This window comes from Cynoglossus semilaevis, chromosome 19, assembly GCF_000523025.1.
Source record: "Cynoglossus semilaevis isolate Cse_v1.0 chromosome 19, Cse_v1.0, whole genome shotgun sequence".
Lineage (NCBI taxonomy): Eukaryota > Metazoa > Chordata > Actinopteri > Pleuronectiformes > Cynoglossidae > Cynoglossus > Cynoglossus semilaevis.
Genome location: NC_024325.1, coordinates 3,889,125 through 3,902,292, shown reverse-complemented (window position 1 = coordinate 3,902,292; position 13,168 = coordinate 3,889,125). Strand labels below are relative to the sequence as shown.

The following is a 13,168-nucleotide window of genomic DNA, read 5'->3' as shown; positions in this document are numbered from 1 at the left end:
TGCTCTTCAATTCAATATGCTATTCCATCCATCCATTTTCATCCGCTTATCCGTTGCCGGGTCGCGGGGGCAGCAGTCGCCACCCAAATGACACTGGACCGGAATCAACCCTCCTGAACCACCACTGTAAGGTGCCAACAGTTCTAACCAGAATTCGAACTTGCCCAGGAGGTGAACCCTGGGGTTCCACACCAATGACAGAGGCCAACACGTCACTGATTGTGCTATTTTTTCCGTGGAATTTGAGCAAGATGTTTTCACCCTCGGGATCTACAGTATTTCATCACTAGTCTTAAGACATGCACTGAGTAATCCCAGTGTTGACAAGGCAAAGATGACCAAATCCAAAATCTGCTAAACATGAGTTCATGTTCCAAATGCTGACAGATCCTTTCACCGTCACAAAGACCCTGACAGCGTCCGACTTCCACATCAGCGCTTCACTGCGGATATAACTGCCCTTGGATTGTTTGTATCCAAACATGGGCAACATCGATATAGCAGAAAAGTTAAAAACTGGGGCTAACTTAATATTTATTTTTAAAAAAATGACTGGAATTGTGCATATTTTTTTCTTCTGTCCAGGTATGTAATATAGAATTTTTTTTAATACTGCGATCTTGCAAAGAACTAGCTGTGTTTTCATTTTTCATGATGACAGATCAGATTCTTGTTTTTTTCTTTTACGCGCTGGTTTTGAGTCACATTCCCTGAACCTGGTAGTAAAAAACCTTAAAAGCTCCGATAAAATTCTCCTTAAAGTTCTGATCAAGGCCCCAAGTCACAATAATCACTTGTAAATAGATTATTTTCCGCTAACTGAAAAAATGAATTACCCTTCAGATATAATATAGTTTACTTTACTTTACGTTCCTACTCACATAACATGGGTTTGAGTGTTAAGATAATATTTGACATTGTGACACAGCACACCACTGCACACAACGACTAGGCTTCAACCTGAAACCCAAACCTGAAAGTCCACTTCTGTAACCACCAAAACACAATTGCACCAGATAGTAAAGTAAAATAAAGTAATTAGTTTTTGGGGGCTAACAATAAATATTATTATTTTGATATATTATTTTGGGGGTTCAAAGAAATAAAAGTCACCCAAATAGTCTCATTTATGTAACATTTACGAAGAATAACCAAATCTAGGATGATAATATTTACATTTTTGGCAAGTTCGATATATCACAGTAGGCTCGCAATTTAGATCACATCCAGACAAGTAAACTATGATGTAAATCATGACACCGCGTGGGACTGCAATCATACAAAATTTGCAAACTTGATATCCCTTTACTCGTCATCCAAGTTGTAACAAAAGGGTATCTGTAAATAGAAAACGATTCAGTTCTTTCCACATTCCCGCTTTTCAGGCCGCACGCCTCGCGAGTAAACAGTTGAAGACTCTTTAATCTTCCAAACAGGGACCGCTGAGGTTCAACTTAACCACAAAAAAAAAAAAAAAAAAAAATGCTGTGCCTCCTGCCTTTTACATGAAAGAGAATATTCTCCATAATTTATCAAGCATGCAAAATATAGACACATTTCTGAAACACTTCCAGTACAACTGGATATAGATAGTTTGATGAAAAATGTTAAATTAAGCGCAGGAGCCCTTTAAAAGCTTACTTCCTTTATAACTATGTTTTTTTTTTAGGAGTTAGGTTTGGGCAGTTCTATACTTAACAAGTAACAAGCTTGTTTAGTATTTACATGATGTAGGCTATGAGCTACATGTGTTAGCATCACGAGCTAACAGGAAGTAGAAATATTGAAATATTAACCTTTATATTTGAACTTTTAATCCAATGTCACATCCTCCTGAGTTGTTATTATCGGCGAAATGTTTTTGAAAAAAAAAAAAAAAAAAAAAATCACTTTTTAAGTCAATCCATTTTTTTAAATTGGGGTTTTTGTCCCATCACTGCAGCCTGTGGCCTCGGCCATGAGCATCAACACAGTTAAACAAAGGCTTCGAGTTAGCGACAAACAAAACAAGCAGCATACCAAACAGGCCTTTAGGTCAATGAGCGTCCGAACAGTGGTCTTTAATCTGTGTCCAAGGTGAACATTAAGCTATGGGGAGCAAAAAGTGCTGCAGTGCCTCCAGTCCTTCACCTTCACCTGTCATGTCTCAAAGTACTTGTAGATCTGAGAGACGTATTGCATGACGCTCTGCCAGTCTGGCCTGTCAGTCTTTATCAGCTCCTCGATGTCCTGTTGGGGGGAAAAAAAAAAAGTCTATGGATAGATTTCCGACACCAGTAACTGACAAACAGAGTCAGACTAATAACATGAATTGTGCATGTACAAACCGAAGCAAGTCTCAAGTCTTTGCACTCAAGTCCGAATCAAGTCTCAAGTCAAAATAGGCGAAGTCCGAGTCGAACCCAAGTCAAGACTGAAAAGAGTCAAGTCAAGTCCCAAGTCCTGCCGTTTCTGTTTCGAGCCCTTTCAAGTCCTTCCACTCACTGCCACTCCTTTTTTGTTGACCATCTCGTAGTTTTTAAATCCGAACAACACGATCTTTGGTATCATTTTCTCTCACCCGCGCATTGTTCGACAGATCTTTCTCATTGGTTGTCCCGCAATTTGATTGGCTCGATATTATCGCGTCAAAACAACGTGGGTCTAATTTGATTGGATGTTGTGCCGACAGCACATACACACACAGACGCACACAGGTACACAATGAGAGATACAGAGCGCTCCTTAATATTTTACTTTATAATCTTCGGGTTTTCGGAGAAAGTATCAAGTCTTGTCGAGTCAAAGGGCTCGAGTCCAAGTGAAGTCACGAGTCATTGATGTTAAAGTCCAAGTCGAGTTCCAAGTCTCTTTACATTTTGTCAAGTCGAGTCGAAAGTCATCAAATTGATGACTCGAGTCTGACTCGAGTCCAAGTCATGAGACTCGAGTCCACACCTCTGCTTCTAGGTCTGTTGAACCTACATATTTTTCAGAGGGAAAGGATTTTGCCTTTGCTGAGTTAGACTAGAGTTAGACTAAAGGTGTCACACAAATTACCGTAATTTCTGGACTATTGTACACACCTGGATATTGGCCGCACCCACTACATTTAAAAAGAAAAAAATGATTGCACATATATAGGCCACACTTCTCTATAAGCCGCAGGTGTCCACGTTGTAACATGGGATATTTACATATTCACTTTTAATGAAATATATGCTTTTTTTTTTCTGACCAGCGTCTGTAACACGGTTGGTTACACGTTAGCTCTTTCCTGCTTCGGAGCCATGACCATAGTTGGAATGCACAGAGGAGACTTAGTGATCTGCTCCAGGGTTGTTGCTAACATTAGCTCCGGGGCTAACTCCCTTCACTTCCCTACTTCACTTCTTGTCGGCAGCAGAGGTAAACAGAAACAGGGAAGTTGGGGTCTTTATTTTCAGCCACATCGATCGCAATGGAACAGAAACAGTGTTTTAATAGCCCCTGTATAACCAAAGCTCGCTTTCGACATGACAGGGCTCAAACTGCTCTCAACTTTCACTACCGTTCTCTCTCTCTCGCACGCGCCCCACGCACATATACAGCCATTCGCAGACAGACATACGCTACTAGTAGAACACACAGTAGCCGACCGTCACTAGCTGTATGGACTTTCGTAGCCCGTTAAAATCCATAAATTAGCCGCATCATTGTTTCCCGTAATTGTTTAAGGAAATTACGGGAAACTTTGTTTTTTTTTTTTTTTTAAAATAAACAGAAAGTCATCCAAACCTCCTGATACATTGATGAGCTCAAACAACTCTAGCAACAAATGATACAACACAACCCCCCGCAGGAACAGTATATGAGCTCAGTGCAAACAGAAGCACATGATGCTAAAGCTTCCTAGCAATAATATCAAAGCAGGAAGTGGCAAATAAGAACGCCTACGTTAGATGATTCAGTGCAACATGTTGTGGTTTGGCCTATAACAAGCTTTGTAGACCACGTAGTGCATCTTTCTGTAAATACAAAAACAAACAACAGGTGTACAGAAAGTCATCCAAACCTAGCTAGTAGACTGATATAAAGGCATCAGGAAACGTATTTAGAGAGTTCAGAAGAAATCTCTAAATGTGTGACCTTTCAGCCCTGAGCTGATACTAGAGAGGGCAATGCTATAAACATACCCACATACGGCAGGGTTATGATTTTGAAGCAAAAATCATTGTCACCTTTCACGGTTATTCATGGATCTCCCTATGGTGAAACATGTGAACATGAAACTAAATTTAAATGGAGATTTAATAAAAAGGCATTAAGATATGTTATCCAAAGATGATCAAAAATATAACCAAAAAAAATATTTTCTTTCTAGCAGCAGATAGGCCGCTTAAACACTCACTTAAAATGAGTTTCTATTAGCAAGCATATTATTTTAGTCTAAAACAAGTGTTGTAATGTCTATGCGCCGCTCTGTTATTTGGTTTGCATTTCACTGAAGCACCACACAGGAAATCTGCAACCTCAAAGTTTCATTTATCAAAGGAAGTCATTCATCTAGTTTTCTGGCCTGATCTCGTACAGTAGAGACTGTACGAGAATCTGTGGTCAGGGTGGTCTGTGGTCACGGTTATAATGTTGGACGTGTGTTGTGTGACAGCAACGGTGGTTCGAGAGGACAAATAAATGTGAAGGGGACACTGGGACCTGTGGACGAGAAATGTCTCCGAGAAAAAAATGTATAATAATATCATCATAATAAATGATAAAAAATATATTTTTGGGAAAACCCCCTTTCACCGCTTTCTCCTGCCGTTGCTTACCACTTAGCTTACCGCTACAATAACTTAGGCGCTGGTCAATTTCAACATCTGATTGTGTGATTTGGCCGCCAATGTATTATGGAAATATTTAGAATTGACTTCTAATTTACTTATATTTATTTTTGTGAGGTATAAGACAAGTAAATTCCAGAATCAGCCAAATAAAATATCATGTATTTTTCACTATTCAATTCAATTCATGCTTATAGAGAAGTGCAGCCTATATTTTTACTATTTTTATTCTTAATAAATGCTTTTATTCAGATGCGCTCAATAGTCTGGAAATTACAGTAATACAATTTTTTTTGCGTAGCTACCCTTAGCCTCAGAGCCTATCGTAGAGAATAATCATAGTTCCTCTTGTTCCAGACTGAGGAAAGTCCTTGTCTGTCTAAGTATGGACAGCTTTGTGTCTACTACACTTCCTTCCCATTGTTTTCAGTGGGTAAGGTAGAAGCCCCCCAGTATTGAGGATCAGTCAGTCACGTCAAGTGTCCGTCTGCTTTCTCTGCAATACCAGATTGTTTTTTTTTTACCAGAGTCTTCTTTGATTCTCCTCAGGTCCCTGCTCATGCTTGTGATCTATTGGTTTCTCAAGTCTGTCCTGTCAGACCTCCATGACGTTAGGTCAGCTTCAAACAAAGACCAATGACTTTAAAGGAGTCCGAATAGTAAAGTTCAACAGGCCTCAAACAGTTCAGGCATGTTTTTTAATTATTTATGATGCACCTCTATTACATTAAATTCTTTTTGGTGCCAGAACTAAACCTCTATCATTACTTCAATTTCAACTGCCAATATCTATTAGCAATAGCAAGAGTAGGATTTAGCTTAAAATAATTATACCTGTATAAGCTTTCGTCGGTATAGTCTTTATCTGGAATGTCATCATTATACCTATATTAGTTTTAATCACGTAGCTGGCATTTAATTAACCTTGGCTCAATGAAACTAAACGACCTCGTTGTCAAATTCAATATATACACATAGAGGGAGTTGCCATAGTTAAACAGTTACAGACACTGTGATTTCGAGACTATAAGCGGGATACTTTTTTTCCCACATGATTTGAACCCTGCAGCTTAAACAACGATGCGGCTAATTTATGCGGCTTTTACAGGCTAACAAAGTGCATACCGCTAGCGATCAATGACTTCTCTGGTAGGCTACTGTGTGTTATGCTTGTAGCGTATGTCTGTCTGTGAATGGCTGTGTTCGTATATGAGTGTGGGGCACGCAAGAGAGAGAGAGAGAGAACGGTAGCAAAAGAGTGAGTTGGTTATACAGGAGCTGTTAAAACACTGTTTGTGTTCCGTTGTGATCGGTGTGACTGATAATAAAGACCCCAACTTCCCTGTTTCTGTTTACCTCTGCTGCGGACAAGCGCAAAGTGCAGGGAGTTAGCCCCGGAGCTAATGTTAGCTTCGGCCCTGGAGCAGATCACAAAGTCTCCCTATAGAAATACAACTGCGGTCGCAAGCATTTATTTAATTAAAAGTATAAAAAAAAAAAATATTTGTGTAAATAAATATCCCATGTTTCAACGTAAACACCTGCGGCTTATAGAGAAGTGCAGCCTATATATGTACAATTATCTTTTTTTTTTTTTTAATTTAGTGGGTGCGGCTTATATTCAGTTGAGCTCAATAGTCCGGAAATTACAGTATATATATATATATATATATATATATATATATATATATATATATACACACATATATGTATATATATAGTTATGCATATATACACATATACATAAAACTATACTGATATAGTGGATATACTGGATATATATAGAAATATAATAGTAAACTATAAGTATAACACTAATGGTAACTGAGTTTTTGGTTACTGCACACTGTTATTGCACATTCATCTTTACTGGTAAAAAAAAAAATTTTGTCGGTAAAGCTTGTTTTAATTAGTCTAATCAGGAGGTTCGTGTGTGTTATCTGCGTGTTTGTGTATGTCTTAGATCTGTGGCAGCTTAACTCACCAGGGAGGGTTTGATGCCGATGCTCTCGGCAGCCTGAAAAGCCAGGGTCAGATTCCCAACCTGGAGAAAAAAAAAATGCAAGTATTTACATTGCATTCCATTGAAAATGGAAAATGTTTAAAAAAAAAAAAAGCCTACAAACACATCTAAAAAACACCTTAGAGTTAGACAAAATGAGGTTTTTGTTTGTTATCATTTCGGCCAGTTTGTTGTTGTTTATGTGGTTTGTGTAACAGAATAGTGTTTGTACAAACAGATCTGTCACTGAATCAATCAAACCCACACAGAAATGGAACCCCTGTAGATTTGCCCCGGGAGGGAGCTTGATGAAAACTCCAGCACTACAATTTAAAATTTAGGAATTTGTCTTTCTACAAAAGTCATTGATCGCTAGCGGTATGAACTTTGTTAGCCTGTAAATAAATAACCATAAATTAGCCGCATCATTGTTTAGGCCGCAGGGTTCAAAGCATGTGAAAAAAGTAGCGGAATATTATAATCCGGAAATAACGGTAAACATCTAAAAACATCTCACGTTTCATTTTATTCCGAATTTCTTGAAACAACACAAAAACATTCCAAATTCGGTATAAACTGAAGCCCCTTCTCAACACTTTTTTTTTTCTTCCAAATATAGGCTACATCTCAAACTTAGACAGTTCTAATCTTGTTTCGTTTGAGAAACTAAAACGTTTGGGCAGACTTGAGTCTGAGACTTGAGTTTTATTGCCGCTTTTATCTGTGACTTATCTACGTGTTTACCACAGCCCTTCGTAATACCACGCATTCCAGTTTGGGACGGAATACTGCGCGGTCTTCCGACACGAACTGAATGTCATGAACTGTAATCTTCTGTAATCTTGACACTACAACCTTGAACTTTTTTGTGACATTGATGCCACGTTATTGCAAAATAAATTTCTTTCATCTGGTGGAAAATAAAATCAATGACGTGCTTATACATTTGACATCAATTCAAACGTTGAAGTCATTAGAATGCTAACACGCCAAAATTGTGTTGAATTCATTCTGAGGAAAATGGTTACTCTCAAAGGGGGACCTATAATTATGGATGGTTGGGGGGAGGGGTTGGGGTTAGTATCTCGTATCCTTTCTCTGATAGCTTTAATTCCAAGTCACCAACTTCCATAGCCCTCCAGAATGTTATTGTTTAGAGGCCAGAATTCTCCAGAGAGCTGCTGTTATTTGTAAAGTGAGCTACCACATTCACATTACTTTCGACTAAACAAATGCAAATCTCGACATCGATGCATGTACTGTACAACATATAATACCATCAAAAAAAAAAGGATTGGTTTTGGTTTTGGTTTTTTCCTCTAAATGTATGAGGAGACATTTCCACAGTCTATATAGCGTTCACATTTCCCGCAAACAACTTATAAGTTAAGGGTTTGAGAATCTGGCTGATGGAGATGGCCTTCATATGTTGCATAGCAATGATTGGGTTTTTTGTAAATATATATTTGTCTTGTTACTAAAGAGATGTCCATTACATTGCAATTTCCCTTTAATTTATTAAAAAAAAAAAAGTCTTGTTCAACGACTAGTTTGCATGAAAACCAGTGTCTCGGTGTGATACGCGTAAGATGTCTTTGTTTCCATTCGCTGGTTATATGCCATATATTGGATTGTGCTACTTTTGCTAACTTTTCTTTGGTAACTTTTTGCCCTTCGTTATGGCTCCCAGGCATGAGTCAGACTCCCCATTGTTTTTCACGTCCTAGCATAGGTGAGTGACATAGGTACCAAGTACAGTATGTGAGTCCCGACTTATCATCGAGGAGCCCCGCTCGTATAGTAACCTCACGGTAGGGTTTTTGTGTTTTCTTTAACGATGACGACGGTACGTTGGACTTGCCTTGGCTCGCGAGCTGCTGATGTTCTCCATGCTCTCGATGCTGCTGATGCAGCTGTTGGGGACTTTTGCACAGGCCACACGGACATAGTCCCAGTAACTTCGATGACCATCGAACCAGCTGCTGGATCCTGAGGAGGAAACACCAAACGAGCATACGTTACACACAAGGATTCCACGAGCGGCATATATGGAATCTCAGGGTTTCCTCTGTCTTTGGATGTATTAGGGGACATATTATGCAAAACTGACTTTGTTAGTCAACATATTAATCACTTAAACCCTACAGTTAACCCATGTGTTATTTAGACGTAGACATCTGAAAGACCTAGGGATGGCTCGATACAACTTTTTCATGTACAACACCAATACCAAAGCTGCAACTTGGACATAGCCATTGTGTTTAAAATCCCTCTGCGCTTGACTATAAAAAAATTGGCCAAAAACTAGGAATGGCCGATAATATCGGATCAATATTATGTAGTATCAGTAAGGATCGTTATCAGGTTTTTCTCTAATATTTAAAGCCCAATAATGGAATGCTTTGGTTTCACCAAATATATGCTGGAATGGGTTTCGAAATGTATTTTGTACAAACAATGCTAATCTGTGGAATGCCTTTAGCGGCGCATCAATATCATCAATATGTAAATTCCACAATGGGAAATACTGCATGTGACGTGACTTCAAAACAGTTGTGGGGGAAGAAAAATCGGTCGATATCGGGATTGGAAAAGTTAAGTGTTTGGCCAATATCGCCATTTTAGAAAAATTGACAAAAATTGACTAAAAACTATAACCTGCATACACTATAAACTACACTTTTACAATATCACCCTGTATGTGTTATCTCTTGTTCACTGTATATGTAAGTCACTCCCCAGTAGATACTGCTGACAAGAAACACAGAACTGCCCTCATATGGAGATATGCACAACTGCGTGTGTGTGTGTGCGAGCGTGCGTATGTGTTTGTCAGAAGTTACGACCTTGTGATGACAGAATCCAAATATCTAGGTCCGCCTGCATCTGCGGCCGGGAACATAATGGGGTGAGAATGGATGAAAGTGACACTAGGGAGAGTGAGTGTGTGAGTGTGGAAGTGTAGTCTTGCTTCAGTTTTATACCTTGTCCTGACTGATGAGTTCCTGGTATGGGATGTGGGCAGGGAGATATGTGTGTAGTAGGGCACAGAAAGCCAGGCCGTCGCTCCAGCTGCTGCTGAAGTTGGTCACGTCAATATTCTGTGGACAGATAATAAAAAAAAAAAAAGACATCAGAGTGCTCAAACAAAAGAAAATCCCAGCTAACCCAAGTCAATATCCAATCATGATAATGTGATGAAAGAGCAGAGGCCTCTGGTGGGCATTACCAGAGCGAATGCAATTAGGGTTAGAGAACCACAAAGAACAACATGAAAATAAAACTTTCATAATTTCATCATTTGTTGATCCGGGGGCCCTTTTAGTGTCCATTAATGCCTGGTTCTGTTTCCTTGGGGCTTTCCTTGGCACTCTGTCTTGATCTCTTCTCGGGTTGTTCACCTGTACACTGCAGGCAGCATATTCAGGGTGTAATAAAAGTTAAATGCTCAGAGGAAGAGCTTCCTGTGGGCCATTGTTTGGCCCAAGTTATTTCCAGGGTTTTCCTTTCTCTCTGTGTAGTTTAAGGTCGAGCAAGCTATTCTTTTTTTTTTTTTTTTTTTTTTTTGCCCACCAGATGCCGCAAACCTCTAAAACGCATCTCAACTTCAACCCATTTAAGTACTGCACAGTGGGGAAGTAGGAGGAATTCGTTTAGCTAACGTCAATAAAGCGATGTTACCGCCGCTGTTACCGCTCCTCACGTGATTTCGAGGGGCAACTCGACATAGCGATTTTTATTACGCTGGTTTGCACTGACCTTTGACTCATGTCCAAAGTTAAACATTTAAACCGTCCTCCTCGGGCCAAGGGAAATGGACTTATGTTGCTGGTGCCCTAGCCCTTCCTATTCACCCCTTAACATTCCTCACCCTTTTTTTTCCTCTTTTTCTCTCTTTCACCTTGATTGGAGGCTGGACCCAAATGACACTAGGAATGTGATGAAAAAATGATCCTGGCCTTAACTATGTTTAAAGTTAACTCTCGGTCTCAAATGGTCCATAACTTTCGAAGAGAATAAAAACCATGGAAAAATGACCAACATCTAACTTTAAAGAAAAGAACTCGGAGTGAAAAGCCAAAGACAATGCAGATTTAGTAGTGTTGTAAAAATGGTGTGGACATGCTTCACTCTTACATAAGACACTTTGGAATTCATGGTTCTGTTTGAATGATAAATTTCACAGATAATGTGCAAATTGAGAAATAATATACTCAGGAAACAGGGAGACTCTCTTCAGGTGCAGGAACAAAAACTCACAGGAATAAAGCATCGACTACAGGCACGTTCTTTTCCGATTCCATCGTGGACTTTCTCAAAATTCACGGACTTCTCCAAACTCGGGGACACGAACAACAAACGAACGTTAAGAAACTAACAGTAACAAAGACAGCCCTAACAATACTGTCTGAAAATATTCAAAAATGTTTACAGGCGAAGGACGAAATAATCTAAAAGAAGAAGAAAGTACAAACGAACAAACTATAGATACAGTAGATAGATAGATCGATTTTTTATGAATTCATTTATTTTATTAATTATGAATCATATATGCAATAACCTTAAGAGCCATGTGCAAAAAACTGACTCATCTTCTTAACCCAATGAGCAGCAAGCAATCTCATTTCATTGTTTTCATGACGACATGAAAAGAGGAGAGGGATCGCTGTATATATTAAAACAGCAATTTTTAAATTCGAAATGTCCACAATCTGCCCTCTACTAATGTCTAAGAAGGACATAAATAAATATATATATCAATATTTTATTTTAACTGGTTGAATCACTGTATGCATTTGCAGAGTGTTGCAAAGTGTGTTTGTATGCCAAACACATTAGCTTCTGCCTAATGCGTGGAGACATGTCTTTGTTTACTGTCGTCTCTAAGCCTGGGTTCCTTTCCCTGAGGAAAATAAGCCCTGTTCATTTTACCTCCAATAAATCGAATCAGAGTTAAATACATTTACGTGACACCAGATACATGTAATTAATCACCTCACAGGTCGTCAAGCGCCCTCAGGCCAGGAGTTAGAAATGAAACAGATTTGAATAGACGGTTGAAGCTTTTTAGAGTGTGACTGTCTTGAAATGATTTTCGCCAAGTATACTCGAGCGAGATGAAAGCGAACAGGTTTCAAATGCAGCCCGGTGCAGTCAGTGTCTGATGTCGTACATTTGGCAAGCGCGTTACGCATTTGTAGTGGCTTAAACTGAATAAAAATAAAAATGTAAAATGTTTGCTCAATTCATCCTGGTATATGTTGAATTAAAGGGCCTTCTGAATAAATAATTACGTTTATGCGACTACTATAAGTCGCACTTTTTGTTTTCATTGCTTTGGTTGTGTTTGCAACTTATTCTCAGGTCCGACTTACGACACGCTAGGCCCCGTGTACTAATATCTGCTACTCCTGTACCACTTAAAATTTACATGTTCGGTATTTTCCCACTGACAGCCACTAGAGGGCACTCTATCTGGCTGGCGCGACTTATACTCAGGGGCGACCTATATATATGTGTATGTTTTTTTCTTCATTATGCATTTTTTTTGGCTGCTTTTTTTTTTTTGGCTACTCCAGAGTGACTTAGTAAAATTGTACTTGGTATAACAACAATTTGGTATATGGTACAACAAGATATGAATTCATTTTTATTATTTTTTTAAAAGTCATACTGAACTACTGTGTGACAGGTGAAAATCCCCTACACTGCCCTCTTGCTTTTAAACTAAATCCAAAAATAAATAAATCAAAAATCAAACCGTCCCAAGACCCAGCCGTTGTGGTGGAGAATATTATCTGACATCATGTGGGGGCCAGTTCAGAATAGCAGGAAGACGTCGGGAATGGCGGGAAGACAGGAAACGGTCAAGAACAGGTCGAGCTGACCATGATCACAGCCAAATATTCAAATAGTCTTGTTTGTCTGTGTCTGATAAGTGACCGTGTTTGGTCACTAGGAGAGAGCGAAATAACAGCCGAATGATATGTAGCCTAGTCGTCATGTTTGTCTGTGTCTGTGGGAAGGATCAGCATGTATCACAAGGTGGGTTCTATTGGGGGAAACCCACGTATATTAGACAGTGCAATGTATAATATTTATAACCTAAATATATATACGTATATATACAGTATATACGTATATATATATATTAGACAGTGCAATGTATAATATTTATAACCTAAATACCCACTGTCAAATATTAGGACAAATTTTGGCCCGCGAGTGAAAAAGTTTGCCCACGCCTGGTATAGATGTAACTACACCATGACTTATTAATAAATGTTTCTGCAATTGATTATTATTTATTTAGGTTATAAATATTATACATTGCCCTTTCTAATATATATATACGTATATATAT

General features: G+C 38.8%; 1 protein-coding gene across 5 annotated transcripts in view; it reads right to left on the bottom strand.

Moving 5' to 3' along the window:
- Positions 1-1,285: 1,285 nt before the first annotated feature.
- The window catches only part of specc1 (sperm antigen with calponin homology and coiled-coil domains 1), a 50,812-nt gene continuing 38,929 nt past the window's right edge, over positions 1,286-13,168 (bottom strand). For all 5 annotated transcript variants that reach the window (XM_025065423.1, XM_008332348.3, XM_017041841.2 and 2 more), the window contains 3 exons: positions 9,789-9,905; positions 6,787-6,846; positions 1,286-2,229 (listed from right to left, as the gene is read on the bottom strand). In XM_025065423.1, the coding sequence (XP_024921191.1) occupies positions 2,140-2,229; positions 6,787-6,846; positions 9,789-9,905 (267 nt within the window). In that variant the 3' untranslated portion in view covers positions 1,286-2,139. The remainder of the gene's footprint in view (positions 2,230-6,786; positions 6,847-9,788; positions 9,906-13,168) is intronic.